Genomic DNA, 23,322 nt, shown 5'->3' on the forward strand with positions numbered 1-23,322 from the left:
AGTTACTACCACACTCCCCCAACAAAAGCATAAATATTCAGATTTATTCAGGTTGGCACAGTAGTGTACCAGATAGTGTTGTTACCTCATAGCAAAAGGTTCCCTGGTTTGATTCTCAGTTGGGGTCCCTTCTGTGCAGAGTCTACTGATTTCCTCCCACATTCCAAAGGCATGCAGTAGGTGGATTAGATACTTAAAATTGGCCATAGATGTGACTGTGCAGTATGGAAGAATTACAGTGGTTGGGCTAGCCACCTGGTGGTGTAAACCTTTGCTCTAGATGACTGTTACTGTTGAAGTGACACTCTGATCCCATATGAGAAAAAGGGGATAGATGGCTTCAGATTTATTCACAGAAATGAACATTAAGGGTGGAGTTTAAAGTGACCAAGTGAAAAGGATAAATTACATTCATCCACAGCACAGCTGGCTAACTCCCCCAGAAAAAAAGGATACAAATATTCCAGTTTATTTACACAAATATTTACTTGCCAACCTTCATGGCACAATTTAAGATGAGCAAATGAAAGGGCAAATTAAATTACTTTAAGCCACAATCCAGCTAGCTACCCTCACCACACCAAAACAAAAAGAGGGCAGACGAGTACAATGGAAAAAAAAACATACATATCCAACTTCAAAATAAGCCTAGCCACTGTCCCCTCCCTCTTCCCAAAATGGTTATATTCACATTAAAAAAACGTTTACCTTCAGTCCAGTAGTGCACAGTTCTCTCTGGCTGATTCGCTTGCTGTGTTTAATCCAGTTCGGTGGGTTCAATTAAACAAAAAAATAAATAAATAAAACTTCCACTGCAAAACTCTGTACTCCATTGTACTACTGCACAACTGGAAGATTGCTGTTAATTTTAAAAATAACCACGTTTTTCTCCGGTCTTGTCTGTAGTTCTTTCCAAGTGTCCTCCAATCTAATACCATGTTTTCACACATGGACACATGAACACACAGATGCACACAAGAAAAAGAAACAAAACATTTACTTCAGAGCCGATCATGGTCAAATGGGGCCCTGGGCAGGGTAATGGATCAGGCCCAACACACACACACACACACACACACACACACACACACACACACACACACACACACACACACACACACACACAAAACACAGCAGCCCCCCACAGCCATGTTCCGTTACTTAGCTATTTCTCCTCAGTTACCATAAACTATGTTCAAACCTCTCAGTGTGCATGTTATTTTCTTCTTTACTTCTACAATGGTTACAGATATTTGGAATTAATTTAAACATTTTATTTCTGCAATGCTTACAGATATTTGGATTTAATTTAAAACTTTTATTTTAAATTTTGTAGTACAAACACTAACAGACATTTGCTGAACAAAACAATACAGTGTCACAATGAAAACAAACTTAGCTTGAACAGTAAACTTCTCTGCCATTGAAACTCACATTAAACAACACTGAAACCCAAATTCAAATGAAATACATCTGGCCAGTGGCAGATAGATTTTAGCTCTGGATGTTCTCAAACCATAGGCCCCTTGCAAAGATTTTCAGAAGAATGCATACATGTATGTGTTCTTTGACTCACCCTCCTGATTGTATTAAATTATATTCCTGTTTTAATACAACACCATTTGTTAGAGTGTGTTTTAAATTTGTAGTTCTGAACATTTTGCCAGTAAGCAATGAAACAAAACGTATGACTCAATAATGACAAAACTTCCCATTTCAGAACATTCCAACCATAAAAGGTCACTCAAACTTCTGTCATTACATCTACCAATACCAGTCAATATACACAATATCTGCAGAAGTAGAAGTCATATGAATAATTCCACATGAAACAGATCAGTGACTAATGAAGAGGCTGCTGCTAGCAAACAAATTTATATTTCAGTGTTTCATCTACAAATTCAGTGCCTGCTGCCCTTAAAGAATAAATTGTCTTATGTTACAGAAAAAATGGTAAGCTGGTAGTATTACAATAGGGAATGGATGGCAAGCCAACAACAGGTTCATAGTTACTAGGAATCTGATACAAAGGAGGATATACTCAGGTTTGCAGCACCCCTACCCCCCCCCCACCTTAAAGTACAACAGAGTCAGTAATCCATCTATATGCTGTGGAATTAGAACCCATAACCTTCTGCATCAAAAACAAGTATGCTACCTGTTATGCTATGATCAGTTGCCAAACAAAACAGATGCACATTGAAAGTAGACATACCATGAGCAGCAGTAAACCTGTCTTCTCCTGGAGCTCACAAAACCTTGAAAATGCACTGAAGTTTACAATTCCTCACAAATGCACTGAAACTGAATTCCTTGAAAATGCACCAAAACTGATTTGGGCACTTATGTGTTATTACAACCAGAGTTGTAAACAGGCATAATTTGCAATGTTATAGTGAAATAAAGTTATCTTAAATTGAAAAGGGGTGTGTAAACTCCTAATTACTAGTCTATTACATTGGTTATGAAACAGGAACATGAATAATGGCAACATTCCTCTTCCTGGGTAGCATCCTTTACCGACGTAACTTAATGTAAAATAAAATAAACATGGCCACAGACTTAGGTTTACTGAATTAAATGGTTTTGTTTAAAACATTTACAAGATGCATGAGTGGGCAAAAAAAACCTAAGGATATACACAGTCAGGTAGCTAGATAGACTGATGAGGTATGCTGTCAGCCTGTCAGACTGTGCCCTAATAATCACATCAGCCAAAATGCGACCAAGAATCAAGAATCTATAAAATAAACTATAAAAGTGAATCAGGATGCAATAAAATCAAAATTGAAGTCTAATGCTCAGTAAGGCCTCCTTATCTTACAAATTAAGGTATATCATTGTATGAAGTCAATCGCCTTTAAAAGTGTATGTAATTATGCGTTGCGTTTACCGATCGATAGCATTCGTTCATTCTGGGGAAAAGCTTTCTATAACTGATATCAGCCTTTCAGGACAATGTAAAGTGACATGGATGAAAGTGGCTGGAGTATATTGAAAACATGCCCATAATTTCTAATTATATTCTGGAGAAAGACAGTTTATGTTCCTTTATAGGATATAGAGTATTTTTTAAACTCTTTGTATACTGCAGTCATTAGCCTATTTGAAGTTCTTTTACTTCATAAATGACCATCCAAAACTGTATATTATTCATTCAGTGAAAATGAAAAAGAGCAGGGGCTGTATTACATCTTTTGTAGATTGTAATTAAACCAGAGTTAAATGCAGACAAACATCAAGATGATAAACCAAACATAAATAAAGAAACGCATTGGGTATGTTGTTTAATTTTTCATGAGTTGTTATGTTAGGAATCTGGTTGTGATAATACCTAAGTATTTATTTATTTATTATTTATTTATTTGCATTTGTTTACCAAGATGGTCCAGCTGGACTAGAAGTGCCCATTTTCAGTGGAGTCCCGGGGAGAAAAGCTCCACATATAAGACATTTCACATATAATACAGAATTTACATTAATAAAGATATTTAGTACATATTATCGGCAGCTTATACAACTGGTGAAAAAAAAAAACAGTACATAAGTAATCATTCTCAAATCAAAGATAATAATCAAAACACTCCAGCAACCCGGTAGTCAGGAGAATACCCACTATCAAAAAAGTATATCCACAAGCTACTTAAATGGGGACAATTTTTAATGTAAAGTAATAGCACTTTTGTCAAATAAAATGACATCATCAGAACCACAGGTAAAGGAATTACTCGAAGTGCGAACCAACTCCCTGATGCACCAATAGTGTTCCAATAGAAAAATAGTCACATATACAAATTAACTCTTAAAATGTCAAAAGCTGTAGTATAGTAACAAGTTGTATGCACCTTTGATAGACACACAAAAAATGAGATTAAAAAATACAAAATACACATAAGGATGCATATAGGAAATACATATAAAATATATATTTTTTAAAAAACATAACCATAATAGAACAATTGCACTTAAACAAATTTGTAGTGTGCTATTTGTACAATCAACCAAACCATATAATGTCTTTTCATAAGCTCACTAGAAATTGAAATAAATTAATTTATGCCCGGAGGGTTTGCACCATTTAGTCGCAGCTGCCAAATCATTTCCCGATGTAATAGGAAATTCTTCTAATCACCACAAAAGGATTTATTATATACTTGTTCTAAAATAAAGAACTTAAATTTGTCAAAGTTACTACAAGACATAAAAAGTTGTGCCAAGATACTCTTACTATCTAGTTTCTGAATACTGTATTGATGTTGGTATATTCTACGATTCAATCCATTAACCATCTCACCAACGTAAAATACTTGACAGGTCATGCAAAAAGCATGCCTTTTGTGGTGACTAGAAGAATTTCCTATTACATTGGGAAATGATTTGGCAGCTTAGACTAAATGCTACAAACCCTCTGGGTATAAATGAATTTATTTCAATTTCTAGTGAGCTTAGGAAAAATTATATAGTTTAGTTGATTGCAAGAGTAGCTCACTACAAATCTGTTTAAGTCCAATTGTTATATTATGTTTATTTTTTAAAAATATATATTTTTATTTTATATGTATTTCCTACATGCATTCTTATGTGTATTTTGTATTTTTTAATCTCATTTTTTGTGTGTCTATCAAAGGTGCATACAACTTGTTACTATACTACAGCTTTTGACATTTTAAGAGTTAATTTGTACATGTGACTATTTTTCTATTGGCACACTATTGGTGCGTCAGGGAGGTGGTTCACACTTCCTGTGTGTATTTAATTGAGTAATTCCTTTACCTGTGGTTCTGATAATGTCATTTGTTTGACAAAAGCACTATTACTTTACATTAAAAATTTTCCACATTTAAGTAGCCTGTGGATATACTTTTTTGATAGTGAGTCTTCGCCTGACTACCAGGTTGCTGGAGTATTTTGATTATTATTTTTTTTTTTTTACACTTTCCAGGATTGTCCATTATTATTTTTTGTTCAAATCAAAGATATTATACAAACAGTATGGAGTGTATACATGAGAACATTCCATATAAGTTTTTTTTCAGCTAGCAACATTTATATAGGACACTTCATGTAGTGGGTGCAAAGTTGATATAGGAATTAATTAGAGACTAGGTACTTAAGCTTTTCACATGTTTAAGAGGTGTAATAGCTGAGAGATAGGCTATATGAGTCCTACTGCAGGAATCAGCAAAGTCAGTGGATATTGTTGCAGATATAAGTGGTGGTATGATATTAAGGTAGGCTGTGAGAGTACCTGAATATCTCGCATGATTCAGTGGTAGGTCTATAAGGGCTAGGAAGAGGAGGAAGTAGACAGGAGGGATCAATGGTAGGACAATGAGGGTTAGTAGAAGAGGGAAGTGGACAGGATGGAGAGGTGGAGAAAATAAAAAGACAGGTGGATGTGAAAGGAGTATGCTAGAGTAGTAGAGTGGGGATGAGAATACTTGTGATGGTTGAAGTTAGGTTATATGAGATGTGATGTTAGTGCATGTGCACAGCCAAGATGAGGAGAGGTGTTGTTTCAGAGATGTCTTGAAGAGGGTTACTGAGCAGGTGGGTCTAAGTGTTGGGGAGAGGGAGTTCCAAAGTTTTGGGATGGTAAAGGAGTAAAGCATCTGGCCAGCTGAAAGTTTGGGTTTTTCTACATTTACGAACAGTTGGTTGTTGGATCGGACTGGTCTGTTAGCATGGTATAAAGTAAGTATAGAAGTTAGAGCAGGGCACAAGGATGGATTATGAATGAGTTTGTGAGCTGTAGTTAGGTGGATAAAGGTGAGATAGTTAGTCAGTTCAAGCCATTTTAGGACCCTGATTTGTTACTAGTTTGGTAGTTGGTGTAAGGGAGTCAGGCTCTTGTTTCCTGTAACAAAGGCACAGAGTTTGAGCCTAAGGAAATTTATTAACTTGCATAGCTCTCAACTGTCCAAATTTTTGCCTCACATTTTTGGTCTGTTCCTCACATAATTTGTGTTTTTTCTGGTAAATCATTTAGGATTGAAGTTTCTAAATAATGACATACATTTGAGTTTCATACTTCATGTTGTTCAGAAAATGCATGCTAACACAAATCCTGTTATTCTAGTAACATTCTAAGTTTATAAGAGCAATATATAAAATCTGTCCCTATTTCTGGGCTTTTGTCCTACATTATTTTGGGGGTTTGTCCAGATTTGAGAGGTATTCTAGCTAGCTAGCTAACTAACTAACTAGCTAATTCACACACACACACACACACACACACACACACACACACACACACACACACACATACACACACTTGTATTTAAATGCCACATGGAACAGCAGAATGGCAGAATGCTGAAAAGGAACATGCAACTGATGCATGTGTCGATGCAAGCAGGGACACTCAGACAAAGCATTCTTAAAGAAGAATGCCCTTAAAGGATCCGGCTCTAGTTTTAATTGTTTTAATTTAAGCTTTTCATGTTTTAAATATGAAAAGCTTTTAAAACCAGAGCTGCACCCCTTTACTGTTTGCACCCAGGGTGGACAACACCCTCTGACCCCCATTAGTACATCTCTGGTAGTGCATGAAGTTTTATCTTTTCCAGTACTACAAGTTAAAGTAAAACAAAAGCACTAAGTGTTTTGCCAGCTTTCAAAGCCATAAAGCACTTAGCAAGCACTGTCAGAAAGGCAGTGTAACTCAGTCCTTTACATTTTCATTCACATTTAATGCCTCTGAACTGCCCAGAGTTTTGCCTCATATGTTTAGTCTATTCCTCATAAACTCTGTGATTTTTAAGCAAATTACTGTGTATTGAAAACTCTAAGTAATGAAATACATTTAGGTTTCAAATTTCATATCCCAGAAAATCAGAAGTATACATCCTGTTATTCTAGTTCATAGGTTCATAGAAGATTACTAGGCTAATGGCCCTGCAGCCCTTACAAGCTTATCCATACTTATCTTGATCTGCCCCAGTTGTTGGTGGTTATGTGAGTGAAGTTTGCAGAGCTGAGGGTCTACAGTAGTTAATACTGGCTTCCTCTGTCCAGGAAGAACATGGACACCACCCCAGGAGTGAATTTGTGGTCCCCCATTCATTGGCCATGGTTGCATTTGAAGAAGATCAAAAAGGTGCTCTGTTTCACGTGAAATTAACTTGTTCCAGAGAAGTGGCATTCTCTGTGAGATGTGTCTATTTCTCCAGCATGACCTATTCATGTCAGAAGCTAGGTTACGATCCCTGGAGTGAGTGACCCTTATGCAGTTTGATTTATAAATGTGCAGCATTTCCATCCAGGCTGAGTCAGAGACTGCCCTGTAAGCCAGACACATGTCACCCCTTAACATACCTGTAGGAGACAGAATACAGTGACAGGGCTTTCAGTCTTTCCACATAAGATTTGTTTTGTGTACCTTGTAATTTCTTGTTGAGAAACCTCTGTGGTCTCACCAATTGTTGCAAGTATATGGTGAGGCACATGCAAAAGGGAGCACTGTACTCAATTATTGGTCTCATGAGGGCTGAGTATAATGGAATTATAACATCCTTATATCTAAATGTGATGCCTTTACTTATAAGATGTGCCACATATAAGGTTATATAAATGCTGTAGCAGAGCAGCAGAAGTCATTAATAGAGGAAGAAAATCTCAATTAAGAAATCAAATATGAGTCATGGATTTATGGGAGTAAATGACTTACGTAAGACATGGAAAGTTAATTTAGACATAAATCTGTCTATAACTGCAGTTATTACACTGAATCTAGTTTCCTGTATTGAATAGCTACAGATGATGATAAATGCTCTTTAAAAATATTTAACAAATTGTCCCAAAAGGGACAACCTCTGCATACATATAACTGCACATACAGGTAAAACAACATACACTTAAAAATATCAGTTGAAGATTTGTCATGGGTAAGCAAAGTTTGCATAGATATGTTCAGTTTGAGACAATAGCAAGCTGTGCATTCTAGGTTCAAGTGATGCACCAGTTTATTCCCTGGTACAGTAATGAATGACCTCTGCTTAGTGTGACTGGCTGTTCCAAAAAAGTCCACCCCCAACATTATCTTTCCACAGACTCCTGGCTCACCTATTCATGTGCTTCAGTGAACGGCTTGCTTCCAGCAGCCATGCTGCGCTAGTCTGACATTGAGGTCCACACCCACAAGTACAGCAGTCCCTGAACGACATTGAGGTCCACACCCACAAGTACAGCAGTCCCTGAACAGTAGCACTTCTAAGTCCAGTACTCAATTTCCCATTTTCTTTATGCAGTGTTAATTGCAGGGTGATCCTTGGCCAGTACTGCTCCTGTTTTCTTAGATATAGGCTAATCTTCCTACAGGTTAGTAACCACCCCATCACACATACTCATACAATATCAAATTAAATATAAATAATTAGACTGTCATTAGAAGAGAACATCATTACTGGAGCTACTATATTTATTAGTCAACCCATTATAAATTATTCAATAGTAATGCTTCTGAAGACACATTTTAGAGTTGGTTGAACATCTGTACCCCATATACCAACCATCTAATGCTGTCTCCCCCTCCCATATAGCACAAAGATGGTTCACATATCATGCAGAAGGATGGAACTAAGGCTAGCTATACAAAGGCAGACAAAGATGCAAAGTTACTGATGATACCTAACAGCAGAGAAAACTTTGCATGGTATCTTTAACCCCCTAAACAAAAGAAGCAGTCACGCAGACACACATACACATGCAAGTACATATGCACAAACACAAATACATACACTTGCACACACATGTTTTAGACTTGTTATATGTAAGCACACAAACACATATCATCATTGCTCTGTCTTTTATTGAGATGAATCTTTTGTTGTTGTGTCTTCTCCTCCAATTATCTCCCATGGGTCAAGTCATCATGTTTATCCCTACCACTATACTTGAAAAACAATCTTAGCATGATATACTTTGACTGACATATACACCATAACAGAGATCATTACTTAGTTTTAATGCTGTCATCTGATAGCAATGTTCAGTACTTTAGTTCCAAATTCTGCCGCAGGTTTGTTTTTTTCTTCTGTGGAACATTTTGTCAGGTTAAACTATTCATTTGAAGTAATAACAGCTTAGCATTGTTTATCTTCTAAAATATACATATGGGTACTTAAAAAACACTGTAGACTGTTATATTCTGTTAGGCAAATGAAAAACATCTTCCTCAGATATAGTCAGACAGGAAGCTATATTCTGAATCAGCATTTATATTGTGTGCCTGCGTGTATGTGTCTATTTGTATAACTGTAGTCTAAAAATCATTTGCAAAGTAAAAACCTTTGCATAAAACAATCTTAAGCCTCACTCATCATAGACGTAGCTAGGTATATGTCATATAGTCCATGGTGGAGCTTTTTTAACAATTTTTTTTCTTGATTAATGCAGTGTGCTAGAAAATAATCTTTACTGGAACATTTATCATGGTTTTTTATTATATATTTTGCTGAATGACTCTCTCTTCTGTCTTGTTTCAAAGTGGCTGGTTGTTTTTTTTTTATTTTTTTTATTTTTTTTGCTAAAGCCTGGGGATACATTTTTGGAAGATGTGTACAACTGAGAAAATTCTGGTTATACCCTGTTATTATTATTTCATATACATTCCCTACATAAAAGTAAATCATTTTCCATGTTAAGCAGAACATGCTGTCTTACTGGGAAGTATTAAGAAAGTACAAAATGGACTTGTGATTAACAAACATCTGCACACACCCTGGATATGCAATAATATATGCTCAATGTAGTACACACCCTGCTTTATTACATTATTAATTAAAACACAGATATCCGCACATATGTACAAGTTTGTGTGTGTGTGTGTGTGTGTGTGTGTGTGTGTGTGTGTGTGTGTGTGTGTGTGTGTGTGTGTGTGTGTATGGGACTGCCATAACATGCTGACTTCCTGAATATTGAAGAGCCAAAGGGAAGAAAAACAAATTCCCGAAACACAGAAGGGCAAAAAAATCAAATTTAATTATTTTTGCAGGGGGAAAAGCCAGAACCCCCCCCCCAGGGTTATATATGCAAAGTCCAAAGTAGCACTAACTCGAAGAAGGGAGAAATTTCCCAAAACAAGTAACTCATTGCTGGTGCACACCACACTTACAAACCATATCAACAATTATTTCCTAGGGGAAATAGCATTCAGCATTATGTGTTTTGTCTTTTTTTCATTGTGCTACTGACACCTGAGTAATTTGGGTAACCTATTGGTGGACAAATTTTAAATTCTCAAGCTTTGACTCGCTGAGCTTCAACTTACAGATGACGGGAGTTCCTGCACAGGAGATCACTGTCAGCAAGCTGTCATTCCCTTTTTGGGGGAACTTCCCCTTTCTTCATTGGTGCAACAATGGAGTTTGCATTAAAAGTTCAGGGTGTATAAAGCCCTTGCCCCCCTGCTTGGCAAATGTGTTTCAGGGATTCCAGTTGATGCATTCGCTTTTATCTACGCAATGCTCATACCATTTGGCAACTTCAATTTAATTTAAGTGAAGTTACAATAAGATAAAATAGGAACATTAAAGTTGCTAAATAGCATTATCATTTTGTTATACAAAATTAATTAATTTATCAGGCTGGTGAGAGATGGATTCTTATCTCATAGATGGGAAAACTCTCTGGAAAGATGGCATAATAGGTTAAATCTCATCCTGAAGTCCTTAATTTCATTTTCTTTGCTGTACATATGTCACTGGCATGTCGGTCTGCTTTACTTACATGTAACTATTCCTAGGACACCACTTTAAGCAGATATGCATGTTCCTTCAGTGTAAATAAGGTAAACACCTTAGAACAACAAAGATCATCAGAACAGTCACAAGTGGTAATTCTTACCTCAAGGATGACCTCACAGATCACTGGAAACTCATAGTTTTGAAAAGGGAAACTCCCTTCTGTTGCAACATCATCTAGTAGGGTTAGAAGGCTTGCTTATAAATTAAAGGAAGAAAGGATGTCGGCTACATTGTCCTTTTGAGTCAGACAAGGAGCGCACTTCTCTACAGGCTGCTGCTGACTAATTCACAAGATGCTTGGAAAGGTACTGACTGCATTTCAGAATTTTTTTAAATGCCAACTGTTTACATCTTATATTATTTCACTTTATCATATTTTCACTTGACTACATTGTATTTTTTCATATTATTATTTTTTTTTCAAAATAGTTTCTATAGTGAAGCTATGTTGTATACTGTATAGTCTGTTTAACTGTACAGTGTAACATTTCTGTATATAAAATGTGTGTGATAAGTTGTTAGGTTTCATCTGTATCCTAATATCTCTTTATTTCTACATATGGCAGCTGAATCTGATACTTGCTTAATCTCTGAGTTCATAGAGTTTTATAGTGTTTTAGCATAATGTCATATAGCATTATGCAAAATAAAAGGAAATTTACTTTAACAGCAGAACACAACAAATGAAAAACCTACTTTAGCAGCATAATCCAAGAGGCAAGACATTAAGATTTTTTGAAAAACTAAGACACTGATATCTAATTGACTATACACCCTCTGAGCCATTAAATGTGTTTATAGTTTGACAAATAATACCAGTAGTTTTTAAAGTAGGATGAATTGTTTTTAAGTCATTTTTTTATCCTGTTTTTTTTTCTATTAAAAACATTTAGGAAAAATGCATCCTTTTTCTGCAAAGACTTGATCAAATGAACTGTAGCTGTCCCTTTTGCTTAGATGGTAGAGCAACACAACTGGACAAAAGTTTTATTTTACTTCTGTTTTAACACAAATCCAGACATTGTTCAGTTTTATTTGTTCACACAGACTTAAAAAAATTCAATCTGTGTTTAAATGACAGCAGTTTGTCTTCAGTACATGCTTTATTCTTCAGAAAATCAAGCAGCTTAAAGATAAATTGCAGGTTAAATTTAAGCTTTTAAAACAGCTAGGTTAAATAACACAAAAAAAGAGTGCATGCATAACATGCCGTTCAGCAAATGCATTTTCCATATTTTCTTTGTTCTCTTATCTACTAGCTGACTACCTTTAGTTTGAAGTGCTGACATAAATTTCTCTAATCCGCTGTAACTTCCCCATCCCCCAGAGTCAAAACTTTTCATCTAGTAGTTCTGAGTATGTCTTCCTGACTTCCGTGACAAATCAGATTTAATAATGGCACCCAAGCATAATATAACATAATATTAAACTAACTGAAAGGAATCTCTTTTCTCTTTAATTACTTCCTCGTGGCACTGTTCAGAAAGTTGTAAGGACAGGAAAGCTGTAATCATATAAACTTATGACAGTAGCTTGCCTCTCCTAATATGCTCTACTGTACTGCCACCTGTAAGTACCAGACTGAAGTACTGTTGTGCTGTTCATACCTCTTAATTGTCCAGATTTTCACAGAATGTCCAGATTTTTGCCTCATAATTTTGGTATATTCCTCATAAAAGTTTGGTTTTCTGGCAAATCCCTGGCAAATCGTTTGGGATTGAATTCAGAAAATAATGATAAGACATTTTTAGTTTCAGATTTCATGCACCTAGAAAATCAATGTTAATGAAAAACCTGCTATGCTATCATTTTTTTTAAGTTTGTAAGAGCAATATTTAAAAAATTGTCCCTATTTTTGGGCCCTTGTCCCCCCATTATTTATGGCTTTGTCCAGATTTCTTGCTCTAAGAGGTTGACAGGTATGGCACTGTTGTCTCTCACCTCAGCTTGATACTTCCCTCTTCAAAGAGTATTACTTTAATGCCCCATGTTTATTCTAAAACTGGTTCTTAACATCCTATACAGTAAGTCAACAGAGAACCTAACAGGTAGTTGTAGACAAAAGTGCAAAGCATGCACACTAACAAATGTGTTTATTATAGCCTAAACTAACTACTGCAGAAAATATATTTCTACAGCACTGATGCTTACTAAGCGTATAAACATGACGATTAAATAATGTAGGCTCCATTGAAATATTGAAATATAACTTTTTTTCAGTATTTCTAGAACATATCTGTTGCCTTTTTTTGTTTGCAATTTGATGCAGAGGTTTAATCTATGTGCTTTTAGACCTAGACCATACAGGAGCCCTGGGTTTTTGATTCCCATTGTCTTCATTTGCCTATAGTGTAGCTTTTAGGAAATCACTTACCTGTTATTGTTCCCGAGTCACCTCTGAAAAGGGAGTGGCTCTCAACTGGACTTACAGATTAACATTTTTGTATGCTCTGCATAATACTAAATGAGGTTGTACTTTCTGAGCATTTGCATTTTCCTGTTCTTGTTCATAACATACTATGCACACTCTCAACTCATGAAGTATTATGACAGGTGAATGTGTTGTCAGTCCCAGAACTGTTATACCTGAGCATTGCATTCTCACTCTGGGTTGGTGCAGACTAAGAGAAAAATCTGAAAAAAAAAAAAAGATTGCATGTCATGTCTGCTGCTATAGTAGGTAACAAATTGACACGAGTCACAGTAATCCAGTCCATACCACTGATCTTACAAAAGGGTAGCTCTCTTTAGAATTAAAAGCATCTTTGGGTATTTCACCTTTTTTTCAAGCCCATGACAAAGGTATGACAGAGATGTGAAACAAAGCAGTTATTGTTTGATTAAAGCAGCGTCTTTGTATTTTGCTTATTCACAATAGTCAACAGGGACTGGAGTGTGCAGTTGTGTGTGTGGGGGGGTCAATAAGATGACAGATGGAAAATGTGGTGAATGGCTGCAGCTGTAGAGTGTTAATAGAAACCACTAGGAAGATACAGGAACCAAAGATTTCTCCATCAGCATATTTGCGTGCTCATTTTTCATAGTGTGTTCCTGATAATGTTAAAATATTCACCTATACTGAAGCCTAGGAAACCTTAGTGCTGCTTTGTCCCTTTTCGTGGGCAATCTTAAGGCATATAGCTACATGAGGTTTTGTTCGGAATAGGTGCAACATACATCTCCTTAAACCTGTGCCATCATGGCCAGATGGTCAGTCATATAATGTGCTCCACTACATGGTCATGGTCATGCCTTTTGACTAGCAAAGTACAACATGGTGTGCTGTGTCTGGGTCTATCACTGATTATGACAGTTACATGTTGTCAGTTGTATTAATGATATCAAGGTATCAATTAGAGGGATTGTAAGCTGCATATTCTGAATCAGGTAATGGTATGGTCCATTTATACCATTTCAGTTTACCTGTCTGCAATAGTCCATTTATACTGCATCACTTTAGTGGCCTGCATTTTTAAAGCCTGCTGGTTGCACCTAATTTTGTTTATATTGATAGCATTATGGTTATACTTGGCAAATGAAAATGCTGCCAGCTAAATGGTTTGGTATTTTAATGAATGGGTACTTATAACAAAGAGACTACCTGTGTCAAGAGGCTATATTAGTTAATATGTCATGATGATCATGCTAATAAACTGTTAACCAAGATAATGTGATACTTAGCATTGGATCTGGACAGATAAAGCCTAGTTATACTTCTGTAGTGTTTCTCACTTCTGATGTTACAATGTTAATCTGAATTTTCTTTATACAGACAGTTACTGGGAGTTTTGCAGCTGCAATCCATGGTTTGAAATGCAACCACCTGACAGAGGAAGTTGTTCAGAGAAGCAAACGGATGATCCTGGATACGTTGGGAGTAGGATTGCTTGGGATAAACACTGAAGTTTTTCACAAAGTTACTCAATACAGCAAAGTAAGTTACACAACTAGTGTGAGATGCAATTCTATTCATATGCACCACACTTTACTCGCTGCCATGAGTTCTATAACTCTAGTTAAATTGTATTAGCTCAAATGCACTTCCCTGTTTGTATGTAGATTTGGCTTCCTTTAGTACTTGTACAATGATCACATAATTAATTTAGATAAAACACTTTTTCTTTTAGGAGATTAAGTAAAACACTTTGGAACAAGTTGATATACCCTGATTTCAGCTGTTAAAAGAAAGTTAAAAGATAAGAACCCTTCTGTGGTAAAGAACCCATTTATATGTAATTGATTGATATAAGTTAATTAGCATTATTTTGTCATAGTAAAATAAGGTATGTATCTGCATAGTTTGAAGTTTATCTACCAGAAATGTTTGCTAGCACTTCCCTCAAAGGAGAAATTTGCCTAAAAAACAGAAGAAAAAAAAAAACAACTGTCTGTCTGATCTAAAAAATACTTTGGGAATTTATGACATTATGGGTGAATGAGTTAGCACAGCTGCTGAGTCAGGTATGATTAGCTGGGATATTACTTCTGTTTAAGTAAATGCTCAACATGTTATGAGTAATAATTTTGGTGGCATGTAACTTAACTTTCCTAATATCCCTTATGCATGCCTAAAATGATGTATAGCTTCTATCATGCTTTTTTCTTATAGAACTGCTCATTATGTTTACTATGCCATTACCTGCAGTTCGTATTTCAGCAGTGCACACCTTACAGATTTGAGCAGATCTTGATCAGTAGGACTACATGCACCTATAGTTATCAAGCTGTACTTACTTTCAGCATTTTAACTTAAACATTCTTTTGTCTTTTTCAGATGTACAGGGCAGAGACATCCAGCACTGTTTGGGGACAGCCAGATTTCAGACTTCCTCCTCAGTATGCTGCTTTTGTCAATGGAGTGGCTGTAAGAGCTTTTCATTTGCTTTTAAACTATTAAACAAGATGCAGTCAGGTTATTAACAGGACAGAAAGTAGTCTTGTTTCAAGTATTATACTTGTAACCATAATAAGCTATGACTTTACAGTATCCTTAGTCATTTTATAAAAAAAGAGGAATTGTTTGGACCTAAAAGTTAGAACTGCTTAAAATAAGTATACATTCCATTTTCTATTTTATAGACATAATGTGACCTAACTAGAAACTGCTTTTTCTTAACCCATCTGGCTTAGACACAAGAAGTAATTGTCTCCCAGACTAGGTGCATTATATGCAAATATAAACAGAAAAGCCTTTTGCAACTAGAGGAACAGTATTTAGAAAACATAATGGCTACAGAAAATAATCTGATGGAAGGCAATGGTGGTGTTAAATTGTTTGACTATTTACTTAAAGGTATTTTATGATATCAAAACATTTACCTTACTGCCAACATTTTCAATGATCTTATTGCATGATGTATACCATAAACTGTATTTAAATAGATTTGGCCAATCAACAAATTTCAGTAAATTGTGAATGAATACTTTCTAATAATGTAATTGCTGTGTATGTTTCAGATACACTCCATGGATTTTGATGACACCTGGCATCCAGCTACCCACCCTTCAGGAGCCATTTTGCCAACTCTGCTTGCTATAGCAGAGACCCTGCCTGCAGACTGTAGGCCCTCAGGCCTTGATCTTCTTCTAGCTTTTAATGTTGGTATTGAAGTACAGGGCAGATTACTGAGGTTTTCAAAGGAAGCCAGCAACATTCCAAAGAGGTGTGTAATGGAGTTTAGCATACAGATACTATAAAGCAATGAAAATTATTCAGAATGAAAAAGGTTGCTAAGTAATAGTGTCAGAATGTCAGTGGTGGCTTTTAGTCACCCATCACCTAAATAAGCATACCCTTGCTTACATAGGAAAACTGTAATGCCTAGTGTCACTTCAGAAATACAGCATAACTCACACTGCCTAATGTTCACTAGTAACAAAAATTGCCCATACACGTGTGTGTGTGTGTGTGTGTGTGTGTGTGTGTGTGTGTGTGTGTGTGTGTGTGTGTGTGTGTGTGTCTGTGAGAGAGTATGCATGTGTCCTCATGCATGTGTGCATTCTGCAACAGCTCCCTGTCCACAATAAGCTTCAATTCTTTGTATCCATTGACTACTGAGTTAGGTTCCAGTGCCCCGCTCTAAAGGATAAAGTAGGTTATTAGAAAATGGATGGCTGGATATATTCATTGCATATTTTCTACCATATTAGTTTTCTTTTGTTCCTGTAGTCTCAAGAGTACCAGCACGAAACTCTCTGATATTCCTCCAGTTACTGACTTCACCTGATAGTGCCTGTGTGTGTTCATGCACTCAGCTTGCACTCTGATCTATCAAATGGAGCCTCACAACTATAGTTTTATTTATGCTACCAGCTTCCTCTGAAGCATGTCCAGGTGCACCACATTCACAGTTGCACCTTTGTCCATCCCAGTTCTGACCCAGTCACAGAACTGTATAATATTGTAATAGTACAATCTCAGCTATGTGACACCAGGAAGTCCCATTTACAATCAGCCAAAGATGTAACGCTTCACCAGGCATAATGCTTTCAATCAACTTTGCAAGACTGAAAATGAAACTAATAGGATTGTAATTCATTTATACCTTTCTAGATACACTTCTCTTCAAGAAGATCACTGTTGTTTCTCTCGTGTGTTTTAATGCCATGACAGCTAGCTTATCTGGACTTTCACATTATAGCTTCTTAGCTATATGAGTGCCTCATCTACTTCTTTGCTAGTCACATTACTATCTGCTAATTTGTCATCATGTACACCTGTTCTTCATTCCCACACATACAGTCTGCCCCATCTTTCCTGCGTAAATCTGGAGGTGAAAATTCATTCATTCTGCTTGATCTGCATCATTCCTCTCCCACCTTAAAAATGAATCTCTTAGCAATTCATTCTGTGTTTTCCATTGTTTCTGAAAAAAATATATATAATTTTTTTTCATCCTTCATTCCCACCAGTTATCTGTTTTCTCTAGGATTAGGATTACCTTGGCCAAATGGATTTACTTTATTGGCTTTTTAGTGGCATCCTCAAATGCCTTCTCCTATTTCCCCAACATCTCACCTTCAAGCTCTTCTCTTTTCACAGATAGTCATTCCCTGTTATTCAGCTAGGTTCATAGCTCTCAACTGTCCAGATTTTTGCCAAATATCCAGATTTTTTCCTCATATTTTAGTCTGTTTGTCATAAAGGTTATGATTTTCTGGCAAGTCTTTCAGGACCGAAGTGACTAAATAATGGCACACATTTGAGTTTCACATTACATATCCTTCAATAAATCTAAGCTAACACATAACTTGTTGTTCTAGCAACTTCCTAAGTTTATAACAGCAATATTTAAATGTTTTGGGCCTTTATCTCATCATTATTTTTGGCTTTGTCCAGAGTTTTTACGTAGTGAGGTTGAGAGGTATGGTTGTATCAGGTCTTCCATTTCCATGCTACACTTTTTCTCTTGATACATAATTTTTTACCTTCTTTTACTCATTCTGTGTTGCAGTCCTACAGCTCTTATTTATAGTTTTATTTTTCTGCCCAACTGAAGGCTACTTTCCAGCATTCCTAGGTCTCTCTTCTGGCACTTTCCATTCTTGTTCCAGGGAGGGTAAGGCCATGCAGCAACATAATGTCTGCTGACCAGTGGTTATCTGTTCAATAACTGTCACCTCTCTACATCCATTGGAACTATGTCAAATAGATTTCCATTTTAGCTGACTTTAATTCTTACTCAAGACTAGCTTTCTCCAAAGATTATGCTGTTTCTATTTCCCTTTGAACCCTAAATGTGCATACAACCTTGTTTACTGCTAGAAAGGCTATGGTCCCCTTCTGTGTACACCCGCTAATTATGCTTTTAGATGATTGTCATTATTTTTTCTTGCATCAGGATGATTATGTTCTGCAGCTGCCAACAGAACATCAAGCTTTCCCTTTCATTCTCAAGACTGAAATGTCTTTATTCATCAAAATATCTTTATTCATCAAACTCCAGCTCTACTCAGTTGTGCACCGCCTACTCAGAGGCGATCTGTGTCTGACATATAAAGCCATGTCCAACCTAAAATTAATGGACATGCTTCACCTCAGGAAATCCAAATCCCTTAGAGCTACACACTCCAGGGACTTGAACCTCAGCGCAGAAATAAATAGGACATGCTGGAGGGACAGATTCATATCCTAGAGGCTCCCCTCACTCTGGAACAAAATCCCAATCCATGTTAGGCAGAGCCCCTCACTGACCCTCTTCAAGAGAAATCTTAACGAGTGGATGGGAGATCATACGTTTACCCCTGGGATCTCTTCTGTGTCCCTGCTTGACAGAGGTACAGTAAACTAACCTTAAAAGAGCTACCTTCTGTGACCTACTATACAGAGGCACAGTCAACTAATCTAAAAGGGTGGTGAAAGCCAAACACACTCTGTCTAGGCTTATAAATGCCCTAGGGCAGATAGCCTAGTATCAACCTATGAACCTATTATCCTTGTCAAAGTCCTCAATTAATTCAAATGCGTTTGATATATACAAGTCCACTGGGACATAAAATGATGAGCTACCCTGCAGCACCTAAAGAACTACTAATGGGGCATATCATATTTATGATGTGACTCAAGTAAAACACCCTAAAAGAGGCCCACTGACTTCTGGCTCAAAGATGCAAAAAGAGTGCAAATATGTGATAAGCCTAGATAACAAAATTCAACCAAAAATATAGTTACAAGCCTTATACCAGAGTTGGATGAAGCCAGAATATGATACAGTCTAATAACTACAGTCCAGAAAGAAAACATACACTGCAAAGAAGTAATAACAAGTTGATTACAGCTATCTATTTCTACAGAATACCCCAAAAATTGCAATTTTGCCAGTACAGATAGCAATGCCTGAATAAAAAAATAAATACTTTTACAGCTAAAAAAAGCTGACAGCTCAGGGTTTTAAATAATCCTTGTTGCATATAATATTTATTTCTTTTTTTTTTAAATTAAGTCAATTTTCACCAAAGGGTCAGGGGGAATGTCCCCAAAGCCAAGCAACAAAACAATATGAGCAGACTGAAAACATCTAACAGACATTAGCTGTGCAAAGTCTTTAGTTCTATGCAAGAACATCACCTATACAGCAGCTACCATCAATTACACTGCACACTGCAGCAGTTTGCAACAATTAGGTGTACGAATCATAACAAGGTTGAGGCTTAAGTCTGAGGAATTAGGTTGATGTGTCTATGCAGTGTCTGTATTCTGTTTAAACCATTTAAACAACGGTGGTACATAAGGAATCATTTTCAGAGCAGCTTCTGAACATATATATATATATAGGTTTCATGTCTTCTGCTGTATACTGTATTTTAACATATTGTTTGAAAATTCTCTGTATACTGTATTTTAACATATTGTGTAAAATTTTACTTACTGTGGAGCTTTTCTCCCTGGGCCTCCACTGAAAATGGACCCGTGTCCAGTCGGACCATCCCAGTTAACAAATGTAGAACAAATAAATAAATAAATAAATAAAAAATATATACATATAGATAGATGATAGATAGATATAGAGATATGCAGACTAAATAGTTGTGACAGTTTGCACTATACTCACATGTACTCTTTAGCAACATCCTTAATCACACGAAATTCTTAACAAATGTTGTGCTCTGTAAGACAAGATACCTCTTTCTGCCAGGGGTCAGTGACACAGCCTTCCTCAGGAAGGAGAACTATCCCCCTGATATCTTCCTTCCTTGCCAATTCTTTAAGGTCCAAAACTTGTGCCTTACTTTAGAAAACATGTGTCATAGATGAATGCCTTTCCTTTCCACTAATATGCCAACTCTTTGCTAACCAGTGCAAACTCCTAGTAAAGATGAGTTGCAGTTATGATGGTCTTAATTAGGAGGAAATTTCTGCATCTAGTCTGAATAATTTGAAATAGAATATTAACATGCATAGCCATGATTTCTGTACATTCAGGGTGATTTTCTTCTAAGCAAAATTAAGTGAAAGATATGTGAGAAAAAGCAAGCAAAAGAAAGAAAGTAGTTATAGTACTATCTGTTGATCCTGTATTATTCAAACTTTTCAAAAGTGACATTGCATTAGAAGGTACTTCAATTATACTTGTCAGGTAATTCTATTTTTTGTTTATAATTGCAGGTTTCATCCTCCTGCTGTGGTTGGTACCATGGGCAGTGCAGCAGCAGCAGCTAAACTCTTTGGTTTGGACCCCTTCCAGTGTCAAGAGGCCCTTGCTATTGCAGCATCCTATGCAGGTGCTCCCATGGCAAATGCAGCCACACAAACCAAGCCTCTTCATATCGGCAATGCAGCTAGGCGGGGCCTGGAAGCAGCATACCTGGCTCTCTTTGGTCTTAAAGGAAACAGTCAGATACTAGACATGGAATCAGGCTTTGGTGCCTTCTACACAGACTACATGCCCCAGAGTCTGCCAGATTTGAGTAGTTATAGATGGCTTCTGGAGGAACAAGCTGTGGCAACTAAGCGCTTTCCAGCTCACCTTGGCATGCACTGGGCAGCAGATGCAGCATTGGCTGTAAGGCAGCAGCTGGCGGATACCTATTTCTCAGTGCCTGTTGATAAAATCAGCAAAATTATTCTGGTAGTCCCAAATGCCAAATACGTGAACCGACCTTTCCCACAAACAGAACATGAAGCTCGACATTCCTTCCAGTTTAATGCCTGCACTGCCCTTCTGGATGGAGAGGTCTCCGTTCAGTCATTTAGTCCTGACAACATTCAAAGACCACAACTTAAACAACTCTTGGACAAAGTGCAGGTTGAGTTTCCACCTGATAATGTGCCCAGTTTTGATAAAATGTACTGTGAGGTCTCTGTAACACTACTTAGTGGGGATACTATCACAAAACGTTGTGATACATTCTATGGACACTGGAGGAAGCCACTGAGCAAAAAGGATCTAGAGCAAAAATTCAGATCAAATGCATCCACAGTGCTTTCTCAAGAAGCAGTTGAAGGGATTATAGAAACTGTTGCCAGGTTAGAAAGAGTAAGAGACTGCTCCCTGCTAAGCGCCTACCTACAAATGAGAGAGCAGCCTTGCTTGAAATACTCTGTAACTCTTGCACACTGATGTATTTGTACATAAAATTTGAGAACTACTAGTGTTAAACATTATAATGAATGCATTATATGATCTACCACAATAGCTTCAAGACAGGATACTTGGATAATCTGCATATGTCTGAGTACTTTACTTGATGTACTGTTGTATGTAAGTCGAAACGGATGTTATACAGCAATGGTGTTGCCCATTTTGCTTCTTATCAGACATTCAACACTAACAAAACTATACCATTGCTGATGTTCCTTACTGTTTCCAAAAAAGAGGTGCACATTTTCTTCTACTTGTTTTTGGGTTGTAAACCCTTATAGTTTGTCAGTTACTAGGAAATAACAGTAGCAATTATTTGCTGTCTGTTTAGAAGTAGTCATCTGGCTCATAAACTCTACATTTTATTTGAAAGGAATATAGAGGCGTGGAAGGGAAAGGTGATGGGACAATGTTGTGAGTAAATCCTAAAGAAATTAGTAGCACAACTATGCCAGTATTATACAAACAAGTCTTTGTTGAAGTACATACAGTTCAGTAGTACTCATATTTGTTTAGGTTTCAGTTATAAAATAGTTGGTTCAGTCTAATTTAAGCTATAAATACAAATGGTGTGATTTCTTGTTGCAGTTTCCTCTTAACTTTTTGCACTACTGTTAGAAATTTGCACACTTAAATTGTATTACCTTTACATGGTTTAACTTGTGAAATATCTAATTTTAATCTGATTTTATGAAGATGTGAACCTCTGTGAAATAGCCTTAATTGGTAGCAATGTAAATATACTGTATATGAAAATGGACTATAATAATATATTGTTTTCATTCATGTTTAGTATTGTGCTATAAACCTAATAAATGATAATTTAGTAAATAGTTTTAATGTGTGGTGGATTTTAGTGACTGAATAAATTATTTTGGTATTGTAATAAGTACATTTTTATATAACTGCTGTAGTATGTATCACAAGTGACAAAAGTCTACACATGCATGAATATTGACTGAAATCAAATGCCTTCAGCAACTACAAATACCATCCTCCCTACCAGTCTAGTACAATGAGGCAGTAACTTAAAATGTACATGAAGTAAAACAAACCACAAAATCTTCTCCTCAGAATGCATGAAGGTTACCAATGGGATACCACAGGGATCTATGCTAAGGCTTCTGCTGTTCACCATATACTTGTCTGATCTCTATATCAGAAATGGAGAACTTTGGTTAAGCATGTTTGCAGATGATTCTAATCTGGGTTTTATACACAAATCTGCTTCTTATATGCTGAAGTTGCAAAATGAACTTACAAATGTTAATCGTCAGTGCTCTGAAAATGACTAAAATTAAATGTAAAACATGCAATATTTGGCAAACAAATCCTCTGCAAGCTTATAGTATATAAAATACCCCACTCCAAAATGATGTTGTGAGAGACCTTGGAATATGGATAGTTAATTCCTTCTCTTTTGATCATCATGTTGCAACAGTGGTCAGAAAATCCTTCTTTCTGACACAGCTGATAGCAAAAGGTATTTCCTCTAG

The 23,322-nt window shown here is 36.5% G+C and overlaps 1 protein-coding gene across 1 annotated transcript; it reads left to right on the forward strand.

Moving 5' to 3' along the window:
* Positions 1-10,964: 10,964 nt before the first annotated feature.
* ACOD1 (aconitate decarboxylase 1) lies at positions 10,965-22,657 on the forward strand. Its single transcript, XM_044072901.1, has 5 exons — positions 10,965-11,050; positions 14,518-14,679; positions 15,520-15,609; positions 16,203-16,408; positions 20,851-22,657. Exons 1-5 carry the CDS (start codon positions 11,039-11,041, stop codon positions 21,803-21,805), a joined length of 1,425 nt encoding a protein of 474 aa, XP_043928836.1. The 5' UTR covers positions 10,965-11,038; the 3' UTR covers positions 21,806-22,657.
* Positions 22,658-23,322: the final 665 nt, after the last annotated feature.

This window comes from Protopterus annectens, chromosome 5.part1, assembly GCF_019279795.1.
Source record: "Protopterus annectens isolate FY-2018-M chromosome 5.part1, PAN1.0, whole genome shotgun sequence".
Taxonomy (NCBI): Eukaryota; Metazoa; Chordata; order Ceratodontiformes; family Protopteridae; genus Protopterus; species Protopterus annectens.